Source organism: Dromiciops gliroides, chromosome 2 (genome assembly GCF_019393635.1).
Source record: "Dromiciops gliroides isolate mDroGli1 chromosome 2, mDroGli1.pri, whole genome shotgun sequence".
Classification (NCBI taxonomy): Eukaryota; Metazoa; Chordata; class Mammalia; order Microbiotheria; family Microbiotheriidae; genus Dromiciops; species Dromiciops gliroides.
Window position 1 is genome coordinate 327,424,773 of NC_057862.1, and position 14,043 is coordinate 327,438,815.

Genomic DNA, 14,043 nt, shown 5'->3' on the forward strand with positions numbered 1-14,043 from the left:
GGGCATTTTCTGCAGCTCAAACTATAACCTCATTTGTGTATGACCAACAAAATAAAGATGAAACAAAGTTAAGAGAACTGTTTGCAAGCTAACTTAAATGTGTATTTAAGTTCTCTTCAGAAAAGTGTCAACTATACTCTATTTTTTAAAAGAAGTAAATCTGTGGATTCTGCTCAAGTCAATAAGCAACATGTCACCTTGTTCTGTTCAATTAAGAACTTATGTTTGAAAAATAAATTTCTACCTTTTAAATGCATAATTTCATGATCAGGCAAGTTTATATTTCTATACAAGTTTCGAGAGTGTCAAGCAAGACAATGTCATACAATTTTTGGCTACATAACCCTGCCCATCCCCACCCCATCCCCCCCCCAAAGTTTGTACAACAAATTTTTAAAAGACTTCATGGCCTTTCATTCATTTCATCAATTAAGATACACAAAGCAGCATCTTTCTCTATAATCTGGTCTCTTCTGTGACTAGAATTCTCTCGATGTTCATTTTGTCCAACACAATTTTTGCTGTCATCAGTATCCATAGGCTCTGTTTTTAACCTCATTCCTCCTTCTGTATGGGGCAAATCATCAGGCAAAGAAGCCAGACAGTTCTGGATCATTTCAATAACTCGTTCCAGGTGCTTCTGAAACCTTTCAGCTGTTTCAAGGCGTTGCCTTTTCTGCACCTCCATCATAACTCTGAGTGTCTCCCTTGCTTGGTGGGGTCGATATTCATTTATGAGATGATGCACATGGACAAAAAGCAGCTTTAGGTCTTCCAACTTTTCCTCACGTTTTATGCTTCCAGGACTCCTAATCAAGATATCTAAAAGATCTAAAAAGTTAATAAGGATAGACATATTGAGTTTTCTTAATTCTTTCTTATGATCAAACTGCATAGGATGAAGTCGTTCAATGCCCTGACTTTCCAAAGGGCGGATGATGAGGTCATCACACTGGAACTGATTGCCAAACATCATATAACTGTCTTTTATTGGAGGTGGAGGCTTAGGAGCTAGACCTTTCCGGATGTTTTCATCTGTATATTCCTTGATGTACTGCATTGGTGGTGGAGGGAGTGCACTTACTTGCTGAGGTTCACCCATTTTGAAAGATCCAAGTACCTACAGATATATAACAAAGATCAGATCAGAGCCACACAAACTTACTGTCTCAACAAGAATAAAATGTGACATTTAGAACTATCAGTTCAAATAACTTCTTCTGGCCTTTTTTAGCAGTATGGGGACCAAAGGAAAGAGAGTCTCTTTGGTTACCAGATTTCCCTCGTAAACAAAAGGGAAGATCAAAAAAGTAGGGGCTTTCTTCCTGGGTTCCTTGGCCAATTTTTTTTTTTTTTAACTCCACTACCCTGTCTAAACAGTACACTAAACAACTGAAATTTAAGGATGGATTCAATTTGAAACCGACTGTCAAGCAAACTTTATCAATGTTGACACGATATTCTCCTTAATTTCCCCAAAGAATTCCTTAATCAGAATGCTCCAAGACCACATAAGGTATTATATGAGTGAAAGAATTGGGCAAGAGTCCCAGTTAGAATTCATTCATTAAACAACATTAAGTCTCTTCAGGCACACTGGTGCCAGGGATGCAGAGATATAATCTCTGCTCTCAAATAGTTTATTTACAGTCTAGCAGGAAAATATGGAAGTGTATGGAGACATACAATAGCAGAGAAGGGAGATGGAACAGAAAGTGAGGCAGACTGGTTGGATGATAAAATGTGTGAAGAGAGAGGTAATTTTGGAAAGGTAGGCTGAAGCCAGATTGCAGATCTTTAAATTCCGGAGAAGAGCTCATATTTGATCCTAGGGGCAATAGGGGGCCAACTGAAGCTTGAGCAGGGGAGTGATATGATCCCTGCTTTGGAAATATCCCTTTGGCAGCTGTGTGGAGAAAGAATTGAAGAGGAAGATATTTGAGGCAGGAATACGAATTAGGAAGTTATTGTAATCATTCATTTAAGAAGAAATGAACAGCTGAACTATGTGATAAGTCAGGTGAGAAAAGGGATGGATCTGAGAGGTGTGGAAAGAGGAAAAAACCAAAATGACTAGATGGGAAAAGGCAATTCAGGATCATAGAATCATGCATCTGGAGTTGTAGGAGATTTCAGACGCCTTCTAGGCTAATCCCCTCATTTTATAGATAGAATAAACCTAAGAAAGTGAAGTGATTTATCCAAGAGTATAAAGAAGCAATGAATCATTGAGGATCTCTAAAAGTTGTGAACTTGGGTGACCAAAGGATTGGCGGTATCTTTATCAAAAATGGGAAAGTTAAGTTTGGGGAAAGAAACTGTTTTGGATATGTTTAGTTTTAGATACCTGTGGAATATCCAAATCAGAAATGTTCAATAACCAGCTAGTAATTCTAGACTAGAGAACTTAAGCTCCCTGATAACAAGCAGCTTTCTTCTCCTTCTCTCCTTCTCTCTCTCTCTCTCTCTGTATCACACTACCACTTAGTGACTAGTTCAGTGCTTTGTACATAAAAGACTCTTAATGACCACTAGTCAGTTACATTATAATGGGACTTCCTTCTGGGGAATGAACTGAACTAGATGGCAACTTAAGTTCCCTCCAAAGCCGAAATTTTCTTGAATCAAAATCCTAGTGGTTGAAAAGGAAATAATGGGAGCTATGGAAAAAAAAGGAACAGTCCACCATCCTTTTTTATTGTTTAAGATGGGTGAAGGTGGCTTTGAACAAGGATAGAGAGGATAATATAGTGCTAGGTAGTGCTGATTCAGCCTATATAACTTGAAGGGTAGAGAGGCAATGGATTGACCATTAAAATACATGGGTTCCAGATTTTGGACTGCCACTTACCATTTGTGTGAACTTGGCCAAGGCTTTCACTCACCACTGCTCCTTATGACTACAAGTCTTAAGTCAATGCATCCTCTCAACTTGTAAGACAAATTTCCTCATCCTCCCCCAAAATAACAGACTAACTCTTGTTCCCCTCACCTGGAATTCCCTGTCTCCTTACCACACAGCCAAATAAATCCTATCTAGATAGTCCTTCCTCTAAACTACAGGACAGAGAGCATGGTGGTAAAATCATACCTTGCAAATTATTAAAAAAAAACAACCAACTACCACCTATGCTCTAATCCCAGCTCTGCCTGTGTGATCTTGAAAAAGTTGCTTTAAATATCACCAAGCTAAAGTTTCATTTGTAAAATATGGGGTTTTCAGTCAAGAGAATTTTTCATAACCTATAACCATGACTTTTTCAAAGACTATCCACCATGCATAGTATTCAGTCCCTTTTCACCTACACTTCTTAGTAGTAGCCCTAGTTTACTTCAAAACTGTTTAACCACCACCTCTAATTCCAGCTATTATATCTCATACAGTTAAATGTAAGCTTGTGGGCATGGCATTTTGTTTTGTCCCTGAATTCCCAGTGTCTAACACAGAGTCCTCATGTAATAATGCTTGGGGATTCATTTAAGCAAAACAACCCCGTGCAATCCACTTAACCTCTTGGAGTTCTTTTTTTTTTTTTTCCAAAATAAGGAATATAAAAGCGTCTACTTCGCAGGGTTGTTTTTAATCAAACGATACACCACCGAGGTAAAATATCTGGAAACATTAAAGAACCAATATCAATGCACTTTGGCTATTGTTACCATATCTAAAGTCTCCTACCCCTCTAAAACGAGTTTCATTCCGTTTTAACAAAACGGCAGTAAAAGTCAACAGGCATCTATCTACTAAGCTCCTCCTCTGCCAGGGAGGCAGAGAAGGGAATATAAGGAAAGTTAAAAAATAAAACTCTGAGAGTCCCTTTCATCGAGGAGCACACGATCTGGGGGGGGGGGGGCCACACCCACATATGAACAAGAGATGCACCGGGGCGGGGGGTCGGTGTTAACAGGGAAAGCGTTCGCATTCACAGCGCGGGGACGGCTTCTCGTGGAAGGTGGGTTTTAGCAGAGACTCGAGGGGGACCAGGACGTGGGGATGAGGAGGGGGGTGCCCGTCTCAGGCACCGGGAGTGAGAATGCGATCCTTTGGAGCCTCAGTTTCCTCCGCTGGCGAGGGGAGACAGCCGCTCGGAAAGGGGTCCTGGGGGCCACCCCGTGTCATCCAGCCGACTGGAGCAGGGGGGACACACCTCGCACGCCCCTTCTTCCAGTGGGGAGCTTCTCCCTAGGGGGAGACGCTGGGACCCCCGCCCTAGCAGGGGGAGGCGAGGGAGTGGGGAAACGGGGGGAGGGGGGCAGCCGGAGATTTGTTTACAGAACAGAGAGGAGCGAGCACCCCGAGGGTCCTCAAAACGGCCAGGAGCCCGCGGCTGCACTGGTCCTTTCCCCGGTCTGTGTCTCGGCCGAGGAATCCCCCGAAGAGAACAAAAAAACCGTGCCGAGATCCCACATCCCAAAATGAAATTCGCACTCACCTCCCACTACGATAAGCAGTTTCTAGAGCGTCGCGGATAAACCGCGTCTATGGCCTCCGACTTCCGGCCGCCTTAGCCAGGAAGAAGCGTCCCCCCCAACCCGATGGAGCACCTTCTGATTGGCTGCTGGAGCCGTCCGTTAAAAGCACTAAACCTCCCCACACACTTTCTGTTTTGGAGCGGGCTTGGCTCCCGTCTCGCTGCGCTCCTGCGCTTGCGCATGCTCCCTGTGCCTTTTGCGGGATGTTGCGGTTTTTCGGGGGCATTTTTCCAGTGAGAGGCAAAAAAAAAAAAAAAAGGGAGCCTTTTGTCAAATCACAGCTGAAATCGCTGCTGATACTTAAAAGCAGGAAGAAAAATAGTTGGGGAAAAGTATTTGCATGAAAAATACTTTTTTTTTTCCTATAGTGTTGAAGTGCACAGAGAACCGGCCCTGGAGTCTAGAGGACCCGAATTCAAATACGGCCTTGATACACCTACTTACTTGCTGTGTGACCTTGAGCAAATCACTTAACCCTCATTGCCTCCAAAAAATAAATTGTCCATCTAGCTCTCAAGTTTGAAATACATTTGATACATTTGATTTCTGCCCAGGTTTGGGTGAGGGATAAATTATTTGAATAGATTACCCAAAACTGGGGCTAATTTAAAAAGTAAATGACAATCAAAGGTCAGCTCCAGCCCTTCATTGTAATATTCATTTCCTCATTGTTAGCCAGTCAAAGTTGATTGCCACCCTCCAGAACACCCCTCTTCCAATGGGCACATGAGCCATGATTGTCTTTGGTCTAATAGCCAAATGATCAATCCTTTTATTAGTAAACAATTATTAATAAAAGGATTAAATTACCCAGAAATTGTCTTTCAACCTTCTTCATGTCCACGAGCATTTATTAAATGTTTACTAAATGCTAGGAACTATGCTAAGCACTGGGCATAAAAAGGGCAAAGACACAATCCCTGCCCTTAGGAGAGGATGGCTAACACAGACAAGTTCAAGGTACAGTGAAGGCCAGGATTCCTAAGACTGTCGTTCACAAACTCTCACCAATGTTATTTGTTTTCAATAGTCACCCAGAATACACAATAAGCTGGAAGCCAAGGACACTTGCTGAACTGTAATACGAAAAGGAGCAACTAAACAGCTCCATAAATAAACAGTTCAAATTCTGCCACAAATAGCCACCATCAATGGAAAGTAGAAAAGCTCATAGGAAACATATGGGACCAAGGCACTCTTAGGAAAGTAAAGTCAAAGTACATTCCAAGATGGGGAATTCACCTCTCCAAAAGCATGCTGATCTGTTCGTTTTTGTGCTCCTTCCACTGATCTTGGGCTTGAAGAAGTCTTTACTGGATGCTGTTGGACTTTGCTGGATGCTGCTTGTTTGGGCTTTGTTCCGATGTTCACTGGTGGACACTGCTTAACTGAAGCTTGCAGTTTCTCCAGCACCTGAATCAAATAAGTCTACATGTAAGGCAATACTTTGCAAATCTTTTTTTTTTTTAATTTTTTTAGTTGGGCAATGAAGGTTAAGTGACTTGCCCAAGGTCACACAGCTAGTAATTGTCAAGTGTCTGAGGCCGAATTTGAACTCAGGTCCTCCTGACTCCAGGGCTGGTGCTCTATCCACTGCGCCACCTAGCTGCCCCTCTGTTCATTTTTAAATAGAAAGATAGGAGCGCTACAGATATGGAATATTCCATACACTTTCAGATAAAGTCACTCTATTATTCATTTTACTTAATTTTTTACATTGCTATAAAAGTCCTCTTAGGAAATGGAAGTAATCTATAAATATTTTACAGTAAAAGTAAAACATAAATAAAATTTTCAATAGAAAAGAAGAAATTGAATCAGAAAACCTGGCATCTAGATCCAGCACAATGTTAGACAAATTACTTCGTTAGGTAAGTGTTATTTTTTTTTATTCTGGGCTCAAATGAAATTCTTGGGTAAAGAAGTACTATGCTCTTAGAGAAAAAGTAGGAACCTTCTGTCAGAGGACCAGTAGAAAGACACTCCCGGGGCAGCTAGGTGGCACAGTGGATAAAGCACCGGCCCTGCAGTCAGGAGCACCTGAGTTCAAATCCAGCCTCAGACACTTAACACTTACTAGCTGTGTGACCCTGGGCAAGTCACTTAACCCTAATTGCCTTACCAAAAAACAAACAAAAAACCAAACAAATAAAAGAAAGACACTCCGGCCACCTGCACCCCCACCCCCAATGCTCTGAGGATTGCTTTGTCCTGAGAAGGAGATTCTCAGCCCCAGATGCCAAGAACAAAGAGCCCATGAAGCTAATGTCAAGGGTTAGCATATTTTGCCCAAATCTTTACTGCCACAGCCCTTAGTCCTTAATACTATGCTTCTTAGGGTTGACAATATATTAATATCAACCTCTCTAGGAACAAACCACCAACCTGATTCCTGAAGGTCTTGTTTGTCAGACCAGTGCTCATTGCAAGTGCCCTTCCCTGCCTTGCTCCTGAGGAGGTGGCCTTCTGGTGAGTCTCCATCAATCAACAATTTGCACTGCTCTTGAGAGAGTCCAAAGAAGCCTGTCTTGGTTGAAACTCAAGAGCAGAGTGAAGACTAGGGTTGGTTTATGCTTCTGGTGAAGGGAGTTCCCAAGTACATCTATGTTCTGATTGGTGGTTAGTTACCTAAGCCGATGATTAAATTATCAATTATAGAACTGGTCAATCAAAGTTTTAGTTTCCTAATGTCATTAGCAAGTGTTAACTTGGGACTTTGGGGAGTTTTGGGACAATATACTTAATGCCATTTGCAGGGACTTAACTGTTGTTTACCAGATTTTAGGGAAACACAGTCATTAGCAGTTGTTTAACAGATTTGTGAGCCAAACTATATAGTCAAGTACTTCTCTTATTACAGGGAGAAAAAAAAAGTTTACATATGGACTACTTAGTCACAAAATGGAGGCTAAAAACCAAATGGAGTTGCCCATCCTACTACACCAATATACTTTTTTTTTGCAGGGCAATGAGGGGTAAGTGACTTGCCCAGTGTCTGAGGCTGGATTTCAATCCAGGGCTGGTGCTTTATCCATTGCGCCACCTAACTGTCCCCATAAATATACTTTCAAAAATGTTTTTCTCAAAGAGCTAGGTTATGAATCAGATAATGGATATTTGCCTAAAAATCAATCAATCATTTACCATTTATTAAGCACTTACTAAGTGCCAGTCACTGTGAGAAGTTCTGGGGACACAAAAAAAGACAAAAGACAGTTTCTGCCTTCAGGGAACTTACAATATAAAAAGGGAGACAATAGGCATACAAATATATACAAAGAAAGCTATATATACACAGGATAAATAGGAAATAATTAACAGAGGGAAGGTACTAGAATTAAAAGGCTTTAGGAAAGGCCTCCAATAAAATAAAGGACTAGGTGGGACTTAAAGGAAGATAGGGAAGTCAATAAATGAAGCTGATCAGGGAGAGGTAGTCCCAGGGAAGACTTTAGAAATAGCTGAAGGTATGCAAAGTCTAAAAGACCAAGTCATTCCCTACCCTAGAAATTGTAGGAGGTGTGAAATTTAATCTGAAGGAGCCTCTGCAAAACAATGAGTGGGCTTTAGACTACTTTCACTTTTATCCCTAACTACTCATCTACTTAAGATTCCCAGAGGTGTATGGGAGGTGAAAATGACTGAACACAAACTAATTATTATAAGGCTAAGGGAAATGGGGAAAGGACTTTTAAGTGAGAAAAAAAAATTGTTAAAAAGCTGAGCTTTGGTACCATAACAGAAAGAGCTCAGGCAACTTCTGAAAATCTTCATTCCTTGAATCCAGATACCCTGTTCCCTCTTAGCTTTTTGGATATTGTCTTGCCCTGTTAGATTGTAAGCACCTTGAGGGCAGGGACTGTCTTTTTCCTTTCTTTGTATCCTCCCCCATGCACACACTCAGCACAGTGGCTGGCACATAGGAGTTGCTTAATAAATGTTTATGACTGACTGACTGACAATGAGGAGCTGTCTCACTCAGCTGGATATAGTTCACAATACCACATCTGTACTGCCAGCCATTCCTTTGTAATTATCAATACTCATAGTCTCTCTGGCTATGGGCGGTAACTTCAAGATGGATAATTTATCATCTCTTGAACTCTGCACTTTTCATCATCTTTGTAGAATTCTCTGTGAACTATTTATAGTCATGAACACACACAAATACACATAGAGCCTCATGAATACATACATTTTTTCAAAAATATATATTGCTGTGCATCCTGAGACTGTTGAGTCTCATAAGGCAGGCAAGAGTTTCACAAGTGTTTGTTGTTGTTGTTACTATTTTTAATTAAGAGCAGGGATTAGGAAGTGGAGATTAGCAAAGGTGATTTTTTTTTTTTTTGGTGAGGCAATTGGGGTTAAGTGACTTGCCCAGGGTCACACAGCTAGCAAGTGTCAAGGGTCTGAGGCCGGATTTGAACTCAGGTCCTCCTGAATCCAGGGCCGGTGCTCTGCCCCAAAGGTGATTTTTTTTTTTTAAAAAAGGCTATTGCAATATGGGTTAAAGTACACAGAAGAGAACAGAAAAAAAAAGAATCACAGAAAAGTAGAACAGTTTGGAAACTAGTGTAGAATTTGTTACATACTTTTTGCAATATGAAATGCATGCTATATGAAATGGAGATTCACCAATTCATATGCAATCCTCTCTGTGTCCTGTTGCATATGTGGAAATGCTCTTTTTGGGGAGTGTTTATGTTCAAAATTTAAAATTTTTAATTTAATTTTAAAAAAAGAACTAAAAGCCTTGAGACATTCAAAAGAAGAGGGAATGAGTGTGCCTGTATTTCCACAGACTACTTCCATTTTTTGTCATCTTTGGGCAGATCTTTCAAAGAGTAGGCACATATTGACTCTGAGTCCCAGGGTAAGCAGAAGTCTGTGTGTTTAATACATTAAAATACATTCTATCCCCTACTATGGCCAGGAATTGTATTAGTATTACGAATATAAAATACAATGTGTACTTCAGAGACACTTCTAAGTAATTCTGTGTCTCTTGAGTCCTAGAGAGTGCTTGTGCCTAATTGGTCCTCTAGATGATGCTCTAGGTTGAGTCCTGGATGCTGAATGATGTAATACAAAGATCACTAGCCTAAGAATTAGAAAACAGAATTCAAGGTTTGACTCTTCTACCTACTGAGGGAATTAGAACAACATGTGGTAGTGGGAATTGAGTGAACACACTGACTTCATCTTGTAACTCAATTCTGGAGCTAGCTCAGTTCCCTTTCTCTTCAAAGTATGGGTCTAGTCCAATTTCTGATCTGTGAAAACACTTATTTAATTGTGGGAATTGATCTAAAATCTTAATGCATTGTTTGAAACTAGCCCTGTGTGGCCGGGAAACTGGACCACCTCTACCTGCTATTTAGAGACCCTTTACTAATAACTAGGTTACATTGACCAGAAACTCAGTCAAATGAAGAGACTGATAGAAAGAGTTTTCTCACAATTATACCTCAAGTTTGTTTGAAGACACTTGGGACACCTTTTGCTGATTTCAGGGAATTGTAGCTGAATTGTAACTTTGTTTCTTTCTGAACTTGGAAAGTTCCTAATCTTTCCTCCAATTAGAAGTCGGATGACCCAATTTTGTATCCTGATTAATTGTTTTCTTTTAATTAATTGGTCTTATTTGACTAATTGTTTTCAGTGAATAAAAATCTGTCTACCCCTGTATTTAGGGTCCAGTGCCAAAGCCAAGGGACCTGGTCCCAATTTGTTATGCAATTGGCATGCATTGCTTAATAAATCTATATTCTCGGAAGCTCAAACCTTTGTTTCCTGGGTCTTTCACTCACCATACTGCTAGCTGTGGGACTTTGGGCTGGTTACTTTTGCTTCCCTAGGGTTTTTTTTCTCATCTGTAAATGAGTAGAGTGACCAACCAGTTTCCTTTTAAAAAATATTGGTATCTTTTGTTTTTACATTACCCAAATTTCTGTTTCTGAGTTATCCTTTATAACAAAGGTCCTCCCCAACTTTGATGTTCTGTGACTCTCCATATAAAATAAAGAAAATTGGAAAACTTACAGGAACAGAACTGTATGTCACATTTTCTTTTTCTTTTTGGGGGGGCAGGGCAATGAGGGTTACATGGCTTGCCCAGGGTCACACAGCTAGTAAGTGTCTGAATCAGGGGCCAGTGCTCTATCCACTGCACCACCTAGCTGCCCCCTGTATGTCACATTTTCATCAAGTTACTCAGTCCCTAAGAATCCTGGAGAAAAGAAACAAGTGTTACAGTAGCTGGGAGCAGTAATCTTGTTGACAAAAACAATGACATTTTAGGGGCAAGCAAGTAAGAACAGCTGCTACTGTTTATGGAGCACTGCAGAATTTGCAAAACACATAACTTACAGGATCTCATTGACTCATTGAGGATTGACAACAATCCTCTAGGATAGGTTCTACAGGTAGTATTATCCCCATATTACAGATGAGGAAACTGAGAAGGTATCAGAGAGATTAATCGACTTGACCAGCTCATTCAGGTAGTAATGTCCGAGGTGGGATTTTAACTCAGGTCTTCCTGATTCCAAATCCAAGCTCAGACTATGTCTGTTATTCCTCCTTGATCAGTGTGGATATATTTTAAGCAGACATATTAGATTTTTTGTTTCTTGTTTTCTGTTTTTCATCTCACACTTGAATTGGCTCATTAATAGCTTAGACAGCATGCTTTCATTACAAGGCCAGGGACACAGCTAATGCAGTGTTCTCCATGGCATGGAATTTGTTTTCCATTTTCAGTCACTACTCTTTTAATGCTTAATCAATAATAACGATATTACTAAGAACAACAACTTAGGTGGGAGTGAAAGACTGGGAAATCATCAGTGGATTTGGTTTTATTTCCTAAACTGCTCCTTAACAGTAGAGGGCAGCAGTGATCCTTTTTTTTTTTCATTTTTATGAAATGAATTCTCTCTAGCCCTGGTTCATTTCGATTCAATTCAATAAGGATCTACTACATTCCTAATCTGTGCCAGTCATTATGCCAGGCCCCTAAAAATACAAAGTCAGCAATAAAAAAGCCCTGGCCCTTCTGGAACTTGCATCATTCTGGAAAGAAATAATATGTACTTACCTAAGATTTTTTTTTTTAATTGCAGCTAGTCTTGTGATTTCATCAATATACATATGTTTCAATGGTGAGCCTCTTTCCACCAATGCAGATTTTCAGTAATTATATGTTTAAAGTTAACTGGAGGGGCAGCTAGGTGGCGCAGTAGATAGAGCACCGGCCTTGGATTCAGCTGGACCTGAGTTCAAATCCAGCCTCAGACACTTAACACTTACTAGCTGTGTGACCCTGGGCAGCAAGTCACTTAACCCTGATTGCCTCACCAAAAAAAATTAAAAAATTAAAAAAAAATAAAGTTAATTGGAGCAATGAGTGATAATGTATAGAACATGACTGGGTTCATGCAGCCAGCAGGTGTTAGAAAAAAGACTTGAAACCAGGTCTTCCAAGGTCAGCCCTCTACATATCATGCCAATATTGCTTTATTTTTATTTTATTTTATTTTTTGCGAGGTAATGAGGGTTAAGTGACCTGCCCAGGGTCACACAGCTAGTAAGTGTGAAGTGTCTGAGGCCAAATTTGAACTTAGGTCCTCCTGAATTCAGGGCCGGTGCTTTATCCACTGTGCCACCTAGCTGTCCCTCAGCATTGCTTTAAATACAAAACATTTAAAGTAATTTAATATGTATTTTCATTTGTGGCTAGTAGTGACGCAGAACTTTTTTTAAAAAATGCAGAATATGTCATTATGATGTCAGAGGGTATGATAGAAAGCTCTGGAATCAAAGGCCTCTGTTTAAATCTCATTTCTTTCTTTCTTTCTTTCTTCCTTCCTTTCTTTCTTTCTTTCTTTCTTTCTTTCTTTCTTTCTTTCTTTCTTTCTTTCTTTCTTTCTTTCTTTCTTTCTTTTTTTAGTGAGGCAATTGGGGTTAAGTGACTTGCCCAGGGTCACACAGCTAGTAAGTGTTAAGTGTCTGAGGCTGGATTTGAACTCAGGTACTCCTGACTCCAGGGCCGGTGCTCTATCCACTGTGCCATCTAGCTGCCCCTAAATCTCATTTCTAATAGTTCCTTGGCCAAGTCACCTAACTTCACCTAATATTTTCAAACCTGTAAAAAGAAGGGGTTGGATTACATACCCTCCTTCCAGTTCTGAATCTATGATAGTATGATTATGACATTTCGTGGAATTCCCAGTTATTTATTAGGACCAGGAGAATCTTGATGTTAAAAAAAAAAAAGCAAAAACATTTATGTTAGGGAGCAACTTGGGATCAATTAAAGTCCTGCATCATTTCCCAGATGTTATCTAGCCCACTCTCTTCTCCAATTTTATTCTCAGGACAGTTCATTGCTCGTATGTTAGAAGGGAAAAGGAAGTCTTTCCCAGACAATTTCATATAGCAGATTATGTCTTCAACCATTCAACTGAGAGTTGTAAAGAATATGAATCTTGAACTGTGCTTATCGTTTGTTGATTACAATTGTTGTCTGCTTTAGACTGGCTTTTCTGGTAACCCCATTTCCAGTTGCCAGTTGACTGCTTTTTGTGCATTTCTTAGGAGGAAGAAGTCATGTACTGTAGGTGCACACAGGCTTTTCTATTTGATCAAATTTCAGATTTTTTTTTTTTTGCCGGAGTAGGTCTGAGGAAGCTGGATAACTTTACTCGATTCAGCCAATCTGACTGGAAGTGTCCAACCAAAAATCCAAACTACACTCCTGAAAGATTTAAAGAGTGAGAAGAATTTCTGCAAAAGGCAATATACCGCATCAGGGACAATCTAATGGTGAAAGTCAGAGAAATCCAGCCCTATGGGAGAAGATTTCAGTTGGGGAGACGAGGATTTCAGGCTCCTCTGTTCCATAGGGAAGCAGACCCTTGTTTCCATGCCAAAGGGCTGCAGGATTGGGGGAAGGATTGGAAAGGATGAAATCAAAATAAGTATAAACCCTCCCACCTGTACTGACTATATTATTGGTATGATTGGACTAGTAAAATGGCCATCATATAGCTGGAAGCAAAGGAAGGAATGTTGTAGACAAACATAGACTGTGGATACAGAAATACAGAGACACAAGAGAGGAAGTACCTTCAGGGAGTGAGACCCCTCGTGATGGAGAAAATGCTAGCTAAAGACTCTAGAAAGGTACCCTCCTGAGTGCCCAGTTCCTCCTTGTCACACATGTCCCTTGCATGTGTGCCTTGCAACTTTTGTGCTTTACATCTCAACTCAGTCTCTCTGGGAACTTGTGTATTCAGGGAAAAGTGATCCTGTGGTTTTCAGGAGAGGGGATCGTTTTCTTATGAAAAGTTCTTATTATAACATCTTTGTTAAAGGTACACTGAGGGGGCAGCTAGGTGGCGCAGTGGATAGAGCACCAGCCCTAGAATCAGGAGGACCTGAGTTCAAATTTGACCTCAGACACTTAACACTTACTGGCTGTGTGACCCTGGGCAAGTCACTTAACTCCAACTGCCTCACCAAAACAAAACAAAAACCAAAACAAAAACCAAAACAAAAGTACAC

At 40.4% G+C, this 14,043-nt stretch overlaps 1 protein-coding gene across 7 annotated transcripts in view; it reads right to left on the reverse strand.

Annotated features, from left to right (window-relative positions):
• Positions 1-205: 205 nt before the first annotated feature.
• Positions 206-14,043, reverse strand: part of MED7 (mediator complex subunit 7) — a 101,715-nt gene continuing 87,877 nt past the window's right edge. For 6 of the 7 annotated variants that reach the window (XM_043988780.1, XM_043988777.1, XM_043988781.1 and 3 more), the window contains 2 exons: positions 5,716-5,886; positions 206-1,120 (listed from right to left, as the gene is read on the reverse strand). In XM_043988780.1, coding sequence (XP_043844715.1) covers positions 404-1,120; positions 5,716-5,886 — 888 coding nt within the window. In that variant the 3' untranslated portion in view covers positions 206-403. Of the gene's footprint in view, positions 1,121-4,433; positions 4,522-5,715; positions 5,887-14,043 lie in introns of those variants that run through there. The other variant, XM_043988782.1, reaches the window with a different exon arrangement.